Source organism: Paraphaeosphaeria sporulosa (genome assembly GCF_001642045.1).
Source record: "Paraphaeosphaeria sporulosa strain AP3s5-JAC2a unplaced genomic scaffold CC84scaffold_2, whole genome shotgun sequence".
NCBI lineage: Eukaryota > Fungi > Ascomycota > Dothideomycetes > Pleosporales > Didymosphaeriaceae > Paraphaeosphaeria > Paraphaeosphaeria sporulosa.
Genome location: NW_017253361.1, coordinates 4,478,106 through 4,490,618, shown reverse-complemented (window position 1 = coordinate 4,490,618; position 12,513 = coordinate 4,478,106). Strand labels below are relative to the sequence as shown.

The 12,513-nt window shown below is 51.4% G+C and overlaps 8 protein-coding genes across 8 annotated transcripts; 3 read left to right on the top strand and 5 right to left on the bottom strand.

Moving 5' to 3' along the window:
* Nucleotides 1–333: 333 nt before the first annotated feature.
* CC84DRAFT_497058 (uncharacterized protein) lies at nucleotides 334–1,736 on the bottom strand. The gene has a single exon (XM_018186537.1). The coding sequence runs from the start codon at nucleotides 1,417–1,419 to the stop codon at nucleotides 508–510; it is 912 nt and encodes a 303-aa protein (XP_018041266.1). The 5' UTR covers nucleotides 1,420–1,736; the 3' UTR covers nucleotides 334–507.
* A 318-nt stretch (nucleotides 1,737–2,054) lies between these two features.
* Nucleotides 2,055–3,578, bottom strand: CC84DRAFT_1083880 (uncharacterized protein; the record flags this gene model as incomplete). The annotated part of the gene is made up of 2 exons (XM_018174026.1): nucleotides 2,055–2,870; nucleotides 2,919–3,578. 2 exons carry the CDS (start codon nucleotides 3,576–3,578, stop codon nucleotides 2,055–2,057), a joined length of 1,476 nt encoding a protein of 491 aa, XP_018041265.1.
* Nucleotides 3,579–3,808: 230 nt separating this feature from the next.
* On the bottom strand, nucleotides 3,809–4,669 carry CC84DRAFT_1161721 (uncharacterized protein). Its single transcript, XM_018177819.1, has 2 exons — nucleotides 4,610–4,669; nucleotides 3,809–4,506 (listed from the first exon to the last, which is right to left on the bottom strand). Exons 1-2 carry the CDS (start codon nucleotides 4,650–4,652, stop codon nucleotides 4,124–4,126), a joined length of 426 nt encoding a protein of 141 aa, XP_018041264.1. The 5' UTR covers nucleotides 4,653–4,669; the 3' UTR covers nucleotides 3,809–4,123.
* CC84DRAFT_1161720 (uncharacterized protein) lies at nucleotides 4,609–5,248 on the top strand. Its single transcript, XM_018177818.1, has one exon. It carries the CDS (start codon nucleotides 4,926–4,928, stop codon nucleotides 5,190–5,192), a length of 267 nt encoding a protein of 88 aa, XP_018041263.1. The 5' UTR covers nucleotides 4,609–4,925; the 3' UTR covers nucleotides 5,193–5,248.
* A 750-nt stretch (nucleotides 5,249–5,998) lies between these two features.
* CC84DRAFT_497005 (uncharacterized protein) lies at nucleotides 5,999–7,032 on the top strand. Its single transcript, XM_018186536.1, has 2 exons — nucleotides 5,999–6,125; nucleotides 6,187–7,032. Exon 2 carries the CDS (start codon nucleotides 6,226–6,228, stop codon nucleotides 6,934–6,936), a length of 711 nt encoding a protein of 236 aa, XP_018041262.1. The 5' UTR covers nucleotides 5,999–6,125; nucleotides 6,187–6,225; the 3' UTR covers nucleotides 6,937–7,032.
* A 578-nt stretch (nucleotides 7,033–7,610) lies between these two features.
* Nucleotides 7,611–8,633, bottom strand: CC84DRAFT_1161719 (uncharacterized protein). The gene has a single exon (XM_018177817.1). It carries the CDS (start codon nucleotides 8,294–8,296, stop codon nucleotides 8,012–8,014), a length of 285 nt encoding a protein of 94 aa, XP_018041261.1. The 5' UTR covers nucleotides 8,297–8,633; the 3' UTR covers nucleotides 7,611–8,011.
* A 442-nt stretch (nucleotides 8,634–9,075) lies between these two features.
* On the top strand, nucleotides 9,076–10,321 carry CC84DRAFT_1238099 (uncharacterized protein; the record flags this gene model as incomplete). The annotated part of the gene is made up of 2 exons (XM_018183923.1): nucleotides 9,076–9,535; nucleotides 9,582–10,321. The coding sequence occupies exons 1-2, from the start codon at nucleotides 9,322–9,324 to the stop codon at nucleotides 10,319–10,321; spliced, it is 954 nt and encodes a 317-aa protein (XP_018041260.1). The 5' UTR covers nucleotides 9,076–9,321.
* A 120-nt stretch (nucleotides 10,322–10,441) lies between these two features.
* Nucleotides 10,442–12,027, bottom strand: CC84DRAFT_1173219 (uncharacterized protein; the record flags this gene model as incomplete). Its single annotated transcript, XM_018180017.1, has 6 exons — nucleotides 10,442–10,704; nucleotides 10,776–10,992; nucleotides 11,063–11,235; nucleotides 11,290–11,439; nucleotides 11,502–11,847; nucleotides 11,926–12,027. 6 exons carry the CDS (start codon nucleotides 12,025–12,027, stop codon nucleotides 10,442–10,444), a joined length of 1,251 nt encoding a protein of 416 aa, XP_018041259.1.
* Between the last annotated feature and the right edge of the window lie 486 nt (nucleotides 12,028–12,513).

The following is a 12,513-nucleotide window of genomic DNA, read 5'->3' as shown; positions in this document are numbered from 1 at the left end:
GCCCATCATGGGCTACTACCGAAGCATGCCTCTGTTTCTTCTTCCAATCAGCTCGTTCAAACAGCACATGATAAGAACCGAATACGGATACTGCTCACCCATGCCTACATCAAGAACAGAACACGCTTTATGTATGCCACATGTACTCTGGTCGAGCTAGGTGTCCTAATGCCTTGAAATCCGTTAAATGCTGTGTCACGAGCATGTTGTACAGGCAGGAAGACCACGCTCTGTTTAGCGGACCCATGAATTCACCATGCGTTGCCTTAGATCGACGGACACACACCGCAGAGGCTGACCTATGAATGCCTAGACTCAAGATAGAGAGGCTGAAATATATCCCACATTCGCGTTACGGGAGGTGGCTAGTATTTCTCATCGCTGATTTTGGTGATACAGTTCTTGGAAGCATAACATGTATACAACTCGCAAGGGTATAGCGCAAGAATCCATAGATAGGCCGTCTAGTCATGAACGTGTCTCGTCCCGCCATCGCACAATCCCGCTCTACCTCACAGCCAACCCCTTCCTATACGTCCTACTCTCCTCATCCCACCCACTCTCCCCACCCCTATGATGCTTGTGCCTCCCCTCCCCCGCATAGCCACCGTCATCATACTCCCTATGATGCCTATGCTTGTGGTTCCGCCCATGCTTGCGTGCGGAATCGGCATCGCTCTCGGCCTCCCACTCCCTATCCTCCTCCTTCTTACTCGCGCGCTTTCGACCCCCGTAGCCGCCTAGCAGTAGCCCACCTACGGTGCCTAGTCCAGGGAAGATTGCATCCCCGATCACGCCGCCTGCGCCAGCACCCAGGAAGGTATCGCGGTTCTTTCGAGACTTGGAGTGTGCGTTTCGGGGCTCGGAGCGCGGCTCGGAGTCGTACCCTCGGTCGCGGCTATCATGATCCGATGACCGGCGGTGATGGTGATGGTGGTGATGTTTCTTGTGGCGGCGCCGGGAAGCGGAGGAGTCGGAGGTGTACGAGCCGGAGTCGGTCGAGTACTCGTCACGGTCTGCAAAGCGGACGCGTGGAGGCTGGGAATGGCTGCGATGGTGCTGTAGGGGAACTCCGAGGAGGGCGCTTTGCGGTTGTGGTTGCGGGTAGCGTTGCGGTCGCGGTTGCGAGGTAGGGCGTGGCGAGTATGACGCTGGCGGTAGAGGGTAGGGTTGCTGATGGCCTTGCGGGCGCTGTTGGTATTGTTGAGGTTGGTAGGTTTGCTGTGGTCGCGGTTGCTGTTGTTGGGCAGGATATGGCGAGTAGGTTGGAGGCCTTTCGTTATAAGGCTGGATTTGGTTTGCAGGCTGCGAGTGCTGGTACGACAATTGCTGGTGTCCAGGCAGTTCATGCGCAGGCGGCCTGATATGGCCGAGTTGCTGCGCGGCCGCAGTGCCCATGTAGTATTCTGTTGCTGCCATCTCTTTCAAGTTCTCAACGGTGTTTGGGTTGATGTATCAAGGAAAGTCTAGGGTAAGTAGAGGGTATTATATGTTGTTAGGATGTCGTCGGCGAAACAAGGCAAGGCGGACTCGCCGCCTTATCAACCACCTCGAGATTCAGTTATCCCGCACTTTCGGAGGGTAGCTACTTCCCTCGATACGTCATCAGGTCGTGTGCGAGATCTTGTGAGCACTGTTTGCACCGCTTCGGGTCGCCCGGTGAGTCTTGGCTGGGGTGGATTCATGCCGGTTGCCGAAGTCCCATGCACACTGCACACTCAACATGCACGCTTACAGATGAGTGCAGGACTCACGAACCATGCATCACGGGTCTTGCAGGCGCATTTCAGTGCTACGAGACGAAGCTAGCAGATCGTGCTTTGATTACGATGTAAGATGGTAGTAATGAGACACGGATACATGCATCTGGGTATCTAACGAAGGAAAGCAAACAAAGACGCGTAGTATGAAGAGCCTCAAGGTGGCGTCGTCCTCAGAGGCGACCTGTGCCAAGACCTTGGGGACATGCCTCGGACCAATGAAAGCGTCACAGTCAGACATGGTAGTCTGCGGCGAAAAGTGGTGGGCGGTGGCGATGAAATTCTACTGTGGCGCTACCTCGAAGCCTGAGCCTGAAGAGGCTGAGCTTCCGCGTCTGCCGGCACGACTTGGTAACCACCTTCTGGCATGGGTACGCCTTCGACCTTCTTCACGGCTTTGCCTTCGATGTGCATCATGATGCCTCCTAGGCCTGCGACAATGCAGCCCAGGGCGACGAAAAGACCCGTTGCCCAAGATGGGCGATCGTACCGGTTGTAGTGGTACATGTAAAAACACAGCACAACCTGAAAGAAAGTGTTCCACACGTTCATCCACACCACAAAGTCCATTTTCCAGCCCTGAGTCGGCGGCGCGCGGACACCGGTGGGCGGGGGGTCGGGAATCTTTGCGACGGGAATAGGCACGGCGGGGTCTTCCGGGTCCACAGTCGTAGCGTCTGCGTGTTCCGGCAGATCCTCTGAGCCGGGAAGGCGAAACCACCCTCGATGTATGCCTGCGAGCCTCCTCATGCCGACCTGTTTGCGCGTCGCACCGCCGAGCCGCCAGTATCCCAACCAAAACAAGTCGCGGAACCTCCACGGTGCGAGCCCGAAGCCAGTCACACAGAACAGTGCGTTGAGGATCTGCGAGTCGATCTCGACCCATATTCGTCGCGGAGATTGTATGTCGTCGCACGTAGGGGTGCACATAGCGGGTGCAGCGTTGCAGAGGAGCAGGAAGAGCATGCCGCCCCATGCCACCACGTTCAAACCATATAGTGTGATTAGGAAGCCTGGAATCGTGAGAAACCACTTCCAGAACGCTTTCAGTCCAATGACGGTTGAGGTAGTCCATGGGAGTTTGGGCGGAGGCTGGTAGCCGTTGGCGTACTGTCGCAATGTTAGATGTGTATTGCAGGGGCTAAATATTTGACGTACATGCTGCGGCTCTGCCTCGTGCTTGTCCTTGCTACTCGATTTGCCCTTTTCTCTGATCCTCGATCCATCCTGGAGATCTTCCTTCGTAGTATCGGAGCTTGGTGCTTGTGATATGTCCTCACTGGGGCCTTTCTCTTGCTGTGGATATGCGTTCATTTCTTCCTCCGTCACCACAGGGAATGGTTCAACGCCCGACTGTCCCCCGTGCGACCTGAGCTTTTCAGACGATGTTGTCCTCGTAGCGCTGATCGGCGGTCGTGCTATGCTCTCGACCTCGACCAGACCCTGCAGGTTGCTGCCCGGCCTTTGTATTGCGCGAGTGTTGCCCTCGCCCTGACTTCCCTTCCGCTCAGCTTTCATCCGTTGCGGCCCGTCCTGCCACCCCGACTCGCTAAAGGAACCGCCCCTGATGTCTGCCAGCGTAGGCGCTTTCGCCGTGACGCTCCCTGTGGCTGCCCACATGCCCGGAGGAGGTGACGCCTCCATGGCTTTTATACTCGCGGTACGAATACGGCCCGTAACAGAATTGGTAGAGGCACTGGTCGATGTGCGCGATCGCTTTGCGACCGGCGTTGTTGGCGTGGCGCTCGTCGGGGGAGGCGTGGCATCTGGGTGAGGAAACGGGACTGGCGTCGGTACATTGTGATTAGAGGCAGCCATGGCTGTGAATGTGCAAACAAGAAAGAGCGGCCGTGAAGGGCGTCTTCGCAGAAGTATAGGCGACGCGGAGAGCGGCTATCGTCGTATACAGGCGTACATGATACGCGGATACGGGCTAGCTTTGCGCATAGCCCTGGCGCACGTCACTTCGCAAGCCTAGACGCTCCAGGCTGTGGCGCGGTACTTGGCAGCATCCCGGGCTCTGAGATTGGATACTGGATCTACTAATGCGCTCGGAAGGATGGCACGACAAAATCAAACTTGGTCAACGCGATCGCAAACAGGAACGCCTTCAAAAGGACCCAGCCGTCGCACATGCAGGGCCGTTGGGGTACAGCCGTTAGGCTACCGGGAAATTTACGGAGCCGTGGGGCGCGCGGGAGATTGCCCTTGTGCATCGTCGTGGTGCACTGTAAACATACTGTTTTTGTTTGTTATATACATTATGCAAGTATCAATTTTGTCATGTTTCGAGCATATGACCGAACTCCATACCGTTTCCAACGCCGTCGATGATGCGAAATGATTGTGAGAATTTTGGCACTTCAAAGCAGGGTCAAGGCAAATCCCAGGGTCGCAGAGAGACCTGAGAGTGCAGCCACCCAGACAAAGTTTCCGTCGCGCTTGAAAACCGATGCAGCAGCGCCGGGCGTCTCAGACGGCGTCGATTCAGGGACGGAGCCAGATGCAGAGCTTGTAGCGGCGGGCCGGCTTACGCTTCCGGTCCTGGAGGAGCCTTGAGATGCAGAGGAAGAGCTCTCCTCAGACGGGACACTTGTAGAGATCATGCTTGTCGGCTCAGGTGTCTCTCCCTGCGGGATGGACATTTGTCCAGTTGCCGATGCACAAGGTGTGTTTGTGTAGACGCCGTCGCAGAAGGTAAGTTGAGGGATCGTTTCAGTCGTGCGCAGAGGGTTCGTCAACGGGCCTGTTGCATGTTAGAAGCGATGCGAGTCATGCCTGGCGCGAATGCACACATTGAGTACAAGGCTCGACGACGCAGACCTCCAGGCATGCCGAAGAGGACTCACCATCAGTCGCGAGACTGCTCGGCACCGATGTCTGGATAGTCATGAAGCCATCCGCACTGCTCGCGCCGGTGCCCATCACACTGCTCAGCACACTCTCCAAGGCACCGGTGGCCTCGCTGAGCACTGCACTGCTCACGGGTGCGGTGTCCTGCGCCGTCGCACCGGCAAGCAGGAGGGAGGCGCAAGCGAGAGATCGGAAGAACATGATGCTGGTTGGATGATTTGGCGCAAAGAAGCGATATGCTCTGTAGTCGCAATAGTGTCGAAGACTGGAATGAATGCGAGTAACAAGAACAAATACAGCAGAGGGTTAGAAATGGCCCTGAGTTCATGCGCACTGGCGCTTTGTGCAGCGAGCGCCTCTCTGCCTCTACGTAGCTTGCTCGACTCTCGTGGCCGTATCCGGTTTCGCGGACGTGGCTCCTTCCCCCTAGGGTTCAGCTCCACGTCGCTCCACGTCGCTCCACACCATGAAAGGGCGAGCACATCCAATGGAGCGTCGCAGCTGAAGACAGCGACAGATCGTCCATGGCACATGAAACCGGCTGAGATCGCGTCCCCGCACAATGTGCTGCCCAACTGATCATGCGTTGTTTGCTGCGGGAAGGTGCTCTCTGCTTGCAATCAGCATGGTGCGATCGCCGCCTGGTGGGAGCATTCAATAAACAGACTGCCGGCCGGAGCAGGTGCCTGTAACGTCATGTGGAGTGTCTTCGGCTTGATGGCGGGACATGGCCTATACCGGTAAGCGCTCTATTGGACCCGCGTAATAATTGTTTGGTCTGAAACGATGGATCCACGTCGCAGGCTGGGGCTGTGTGGTGCACGTGATCTCGTGTTAGAAAGACTTAGTGACCCTAAGAGTAGCGCGGATTCGATATATATGAATTGAAGAGATTATCTCGTGGATCGAAACGCTTTTGTAAGAAAGGAATAGTAGGGTGTCTCTGTCATTAAAGTCCAACAGTTGAGAAAGAATACAAACATATCAGCCCAGGTAGGTTTACCACACGCTAAGGTAGTATTTATAGGTAGAGTTAAGCGCCCGCCTCACACGCCGCAAGAACACGCCTCTCTGTTCTTTGAACACGCATGAAGTGAGACTTTCTCAGACTCGACCTCGTAGAACGAGCACTTACGGATTTTATCGATATCAACTCCAAATGAAAACTAATGCAGCCCATGAGCACGCAGACGCACTCCTTCGCACCAACAGACTGCATCCCAGGTGGCACTCATTTCGTCGCGCACGACTCTGGAAGCTCTTGTACCCAGAAAGCTAAAGCCAGAACGATCTTGTGACTCATGTATCAGCCAAAGCTACCAGACCATCTCCAGTCTTTCTTTTCTGTCATCGAGCTCCAATTTGGAGAGTCATTTACCGAGCGGGGTCCCCCAGAATTTCTTGAAGAAACTTTCAAAAAGTGCCTGAGCCAGCTGGAAGAGGAGGAGAAGCCCGAATGGATAGTGTGGGGTGATGAGTCGACGGACCCAGATCAAGTCTACATTATGATAGGTCAGTGTAGAGTTGAGAATCAAACGTACGAAGCTGATGATTCTTTGCGCCAGGATGGAAGCTATGGACTTGTCAGAGAGACAATTTGTCACAAGCCGCGATGTCAGAGTTGCAAGAGAAGGGTATGCCTCGTTCTCTGGAACTGCTATCTCCGTTCCTGGCATCTGAACCCAAGATCCGTCATGTACTGAGTCCAGACTGGAACGAGCCGATAACCTGCGCAGACTTCCCGTGTGCAGAGATACATTGCGATATTTTCATCGTGGAATCTCCATCAACTGGAGCGTTTTATGAGACAATCAACACGGAGATGTTGACGTTGAGATGCGACAGTAAACAGTTACTTATTGGCGATATTTACGGAGATCGTCCCTGGAGGGTTTTCAAGCAGGTGGTCCTGGGTCTAGACCACAGCAATAAATTGGTCCACTACAATCTAGGCTCTGGGGTGTGTACTTTTATATTCCTTTTCTTTTGGAAAAGTCTAGAGTCCATGAATTCATTCAAGCAACCCAGCCAAGAGAGTACAGGGAGTCGCAAACAAAAGCTTGACAGTCGCTGTTGGACGACGGGAATTTTGGAACGCTTCGCCAAACTCGAGAATGTAGGTGCCCAGGTGAGACAGGGAACCTTCAGACTGAGGCCCTTTCAAGGCCAGTATCCCTTGATCTGGTGGGTCCCAGATTCGTGGCATGCGCGAACCGTTCCAAGTCCGGGGTTGAACAAAAGCTGGCAGTTGAGGCTGCTTCTCTGGATCCAAAACAAGATTTTTCGGCGGCGTCCGAAACCAAAGATAAGGTATACAAAATAATTCAGAGCATTTACATCTCCGCAGCTACTGTACAGTTACTGTTACTGTTTTGTTTTACGCGGCCGCCGGCTACTAAATCAAGGCTCTTTCAGAGGCATTGCAAAACCCCTCGACCAATCAAATTCGTCAAAAAACATGGCCAAGGCGAAGAAAGCAATGTTGTCAGGATTGATCATCCCAGACGCGCCGCCATGAATAGCAAGATTTCTGGCCAGCTCGTATCCATAAGATTTGTCATCGCCTACCTCATCTTCATATTGGTTGGTAGCATCGTTCCAGACATTTCTTGTTGTCTTCAGACGATTTCCTTCTTTGTCGAGAGCAGGCTGATCCTTGTCTGCGAAAATATGTTAGCATCCAGTAGGCTTTGGGCATGGTGGTTACATACTACGCGTCAGAAGGTGATTTAACTCATGCATCCAAGTCACAGGCATTATTTCACCACCGTCCCTCTTGATGTCCTCAAGTTTTGTCACACTGCCGGTGGTTATCCCCCGTAGAAAGTTGCTACGATCTTCTTTTCTCCTGTAACGTCTGCTTGTTGGTTCGATAGTTCCACGAAGATCCTGAAGGGTGATGGTTGTATGAACAGTTGTGTCTAAGCCCTGAAAGGAGAAGTCAAAGTGAGCAAGAGACCGCCGTTGGTCGACTAGAGGACACTTACTATATCACAGAAGACTATGGCATTCCACGCCCGCACTGTGACCGCCAAGGAGTCTTCTCCGCTTCCATGACATGCCACCGGCTCTCCAGGCTGTCTTGGCGGTGGACTTTCGTCATATCGTCGGCCATCATTGGGCATGTTTGGCGAATACCAAACACCACCGACGTTTCTGCACTGTGGATCTAGGAACAGTCAGTAATGAGCTTCTCTTGGTGCAGAAGTGGCACTATTTACGAGTGGTTTCGATGTTCTGGCCTTGCGGATCGCCGGGATCCGTTGTTCCTATTGGGATGAATCTGAAGTCTGCATCAGTGCACAAGAGCAACTTCTGAGTGGGTACACCGCCACAGAATTCTGTCGCTACCCGGTCATAGAAGCCTGCACAAATCTTAGCACTTCGAGACAGCAAATCTAGTTCTTCTCTAAGGTCATATACTGACCTCGCGTAAGCTGCCTAGCGAAGCCCTTGGGTTGACCAGGCGGCACATCGCTGGGATTGCCTGTGGCATCTTCATGCTTCGCGAAGACGTCATGGCCAAACATTGAAATAAAAGTCCCGCGTACACGATGCCACCTCTGCCAGGTGTTGATGTCTGCTTGAGCAGCGGCTTTATCGGGCCTAGGTGGCCCTTCACCTTGAGTTGCAGCAGCCTGTGCTAAAATGAAATCAATCTCGTCTCGAGCTCTTTGTGCCATCAAGCACATATCCTCGTAGGATGCCTTCAAGTTGTCGAGATTCGCACCTGTGCATCTTCCTGTTTCCGCGCCACCGTTTCCGCCGATCAGAGTGAAAGCTGGCTGTGGCCGTGTTGTTAGTTATCATGAGACCAGATTGTTTGCCAGCTTGGTCACCAGAAAGTCTGGAAGGAGTGCTTACGAGCAGAGAATTTGGGGCGCCGTCTTGGGGAAATGCTTGAATTTGGAGCACGCCTGCCGTGAGGAAAAGAGCAAGGGCTCGTTTTGAGTTTGTGAGTAACATCTTATGCAATTGAGCCAGCTGGAGCCTCGTTGACGGTAGACGCAAGTTGGAGGACTCTTTAATTTGATGTGTGGGAATGAAACTCTTTTAGTATATAGTGTCCTAGAATTGAATGGAACTTCTGATTTTATTTCTTCAACTTCCTGACACTCTGAAGTGTTCATTGAGGCTCAGCAGCATTCCAAAGTTACCAAGACAGAATTTCAAGAATAGCCCGGGATATCGTGGTTCCTAGAGAATCTGGATCTCTGTTGTTTCGGACTGTCTCTGGAGAGATTCCCAAGGCGCAAACTCCTATCCCACCTCTCCGCCCTATGTGCCGCAATGACACATATTTTCGCGCCATAAATACAAGATCATACGTAAATACCACCTTAGATATTTGAAACGCGCTGACGGCGCATAGTACTCACGTGCATCCTGGGATGAGTTAATCACGCGCTGAGCTATTTATAGTTCGAGATAGCCGCCCATCTTCCACGCCGCGAGACGACTCCCCTCAGTTCTTATTTTGAACATGTATCAGAGTGAGACGACCCTAAAAAGCATCCCAGGGAAAATCTCTTAGTCATATTGGTGTATCTATTACAGGTGGCATCGCTTGATGTGGTTCCCAAACCTGCTGCAAGCACTAGATCCTTTGTAGTCGCGTTATTTGAATGTTCCACGAGGTCAATTCCCATAACCTACAGCCTTCGAGAGTCATTCTGTCAAATTACTTCGGGGTATCAGTCACGAACTTATGTCTCAGCCAGGACTACAAGATCCGATTCGATCCATCTTCTCCATTATAGAGCTCGACTTCGGAACGCCATTTACGGAGCGCGGCCTCCCACCAGAACACCTAGAGGAAATTTTTAGAAGATGTCTCAGCAATCTGCAGCAGGAAGAGAAGCCCGAGTGGGTACAGTGGGGAGCGGATATAGAGTCTCGGAACAAAGTGTGCTTCCAGCTAGGTCCGTGGGGTATAAAAGACGCTATCTGCATACTGACATCCTGGAGGGCGAAAGTTATCTCAAAACTGGAGATCAGTCGACTCCCAGATGGCTATATCGACAGCTAAGGGCATGCCAAGGTCCATCGAGTCATTGTCACCATTTCTGACATGTTTACCCCGCATCCGTCACATACAGAGCCAAGACAGCAATGACACCTGGATTCGCTGTGGTTTGTTTCCATGGTATGAGCGACACTGCGATATCTTTACCATCGAAGCTCCACCCAGTACGTTGCTGTACGAAACAATCAAGAACGAGATGACAATGCTCCGACGGGACTGCATATGGCTCCTTTATAATCAAGTTTCCGGCACCACCGGTCGAGATCGTCCCTGGGAAGATATTAAGGAAGTCATTTTGGGAACTGAAAAGCTCTATGGACTGATTGATTCCGATCATGAGTCTGGTATACATGCGTTTGTCTTCCTTGTCTACTGGTCAGACTCTGATTCAATGGCACGCGTCAAAGATCCCGAGCAAGAGATCATTTCAAAGAATTATCCAAATATCAGAAGTGATTGGTGGGATGTAGAGGTCGTGGGCCGTCTGGAGAAGCTGAAGATTATGGGTGCAAGTGTGAAGCAGAGCACTTTTGACTTCAGGGAGTTCTCCCAGCAAGCTAACTACCCTTTGCTCTGGCCGGATGCCGAGATTATGGCTGCAAGGCAAGCTGCATCAGATGCCGAAAGACAAAAGTCGTCGAAGACCAAAAGAGAAGGCTGTAAAAGTTGTCGCCTTATGTGAAATACATTCAGTTATATGAAAGAGATCCGAGATCGAGATCTAATGAGCCACACCACCGTCTAAAACCATGACACTTTGATCAGTCTGCGCTACTGCGCCAAAGATACTTTTCTTGTCCTTTCACTTGGGCTCTTTCAAAGGCATAGCGAAACCCCTCGACCAATCAAATTCACTGAAAAACATGGCCAATCCAAAGAAAGCGACATTCTCGGGATTCACCATCGCGTTGACATGGTTGTGGAGTGCTAGATCTCTAGCAAGGTCGTAACCGTACGCTTTTTCATCGGCTTCATGATCTTCGTATTGGTTTGTAGCCGAGTTGTACTCGTTTATTGTGATTCGGATGCGATTTCCGGTTTTATCTACCGCTTTCTCGTCAGTACCTAGAGACAAATCAGCATTCATATTTTGTGCTGGAATATAAGCATTGGCAGCATTAGAGCGTTTGACATACTTCGAGTTAGAAGATGATGCATCTCATGTAGCCAAGTCACTGGCATGATCTCGCCGCCAACCCTCTTAACATCGTCAAGTCTCGTTAGCTGACCCATGGTAAGAGCTTGTAAAACGATTTCATGGTCCTCCAGCTTCTTGTACCTCCTACTTGCTGGTTTGATCTTGTCGCGTACGTCCTGGATGGTGACGACTTTGTGAACATTCGTGTCGAGGCCCTAGAGATGGATTGAGATACGACTCTATCATAGAAAGAAAGTAAAAAAACTCGGAAATAGCAAGACTTACATCTTTGCAGAAAAATACAGCACGCCATTTGCGTACCACGACCGCCAAGTGGTTTGGATCATCGCACACTGGACCATCCCCAGATTCCCTTGGCGGTGCGCGGTTATCATATTGATTGCCTGGAGGCATGTTCTGGGAATACCAAACACCATCGATGTTTGTACATTGTGGATCTGCTAATAATGAGTTCATGACTTCCTTCTGAAAGTACCTGGCGAAGCACTTACTCGTGACTTCGATGTTACGACCCTGTGGATCACCAGGATCTACATTTCCAACTTGGATGAATTTAAAATCTGCATCAGTGCACACCAGTGTTGATTTGTCCGGCGCAGGGGCTCCACCACAGTACTGATTGACTACATCATCGTAGAAATCTATAGAGCTATTAGCACCATGATGAGAGACATGCGAATCCTATCGTAACTGGAATACTTACTCCTCACAAATCTCTTATGTCCATCAATAAAATCTCCAGGGTTCTTGGGCCCGGGCGGGTCACCGCGCTTTACAAAAGGATCTGCACCGAATAGTGAAACATAGGTTTCACGGGTTCGATGCCATCTCTTCCAATTGTCGACTGGAACCTGTGCATTGTCTGCTGGCTTTGGTGGTCCATCACCCTCAGTCAGAGCAGCCTGTTGGGTGAGGAAATCGATCTCATCACGGGCTGAACGTGCCATCAAGCACATATCTTCGTAGGATGCTTTCAGGTTTTCAAGATCTGTCCCGGTGCATCTTCCTGTCTCTGAGCCTCCATTTCCACCAAGAAGAGTAAATGTTGGCTAAGTGATCATGTCATCAGGAAAGATTCATTAAATCATGTACCAGTGGAAGCTGAGATGTTGGAGTATTAGACTTACCAATAGTGAGTTTGGAGCACCATCAGCCGGAAATGCATTGGTTTGAAAAATTCCTGCGGTCAGAAAGAGAAGAAGAGTTCGCTGAGGGCTTATGAATACCATATTCGCTTTCGACTTGTGAGTCTTGTAGAAACCAGATGAACAAAAGAAATTGATGGGGATTCAGCGTCCGATGCTTAATGAGTTACTTTTGAATGGAGCCAAATGAACTTATATGCGAATAACTTCTGGGGCTCAGAATGCTCACTCACTGAGGCTCAGCAGCCCACCATGACTTGCAAGACAGATATCGTAATAATAGATTCGGCTCGCTCAACTCTCTGATTGAATTGAGTACATTTTGTTTCGTACTGTGTCCAAAGAGACTTTCAAAGCGCAATCCCCCACCTCCGACTGTTCGCCCTACGTGCCGTAACATCACATATCCCACCACCATAAATACGAAATGCTCGCGTAAATACTAGGTCTACGACTTGAAACGCGCTGACGGCACGTATACCTCACGTGCATCCTGGCCCCACGCGGCGCGTGGGGCGAGAAGAGCCGCATGAGGCAACGCTGACAGCAACCCTCATTGGCTGCATTTGC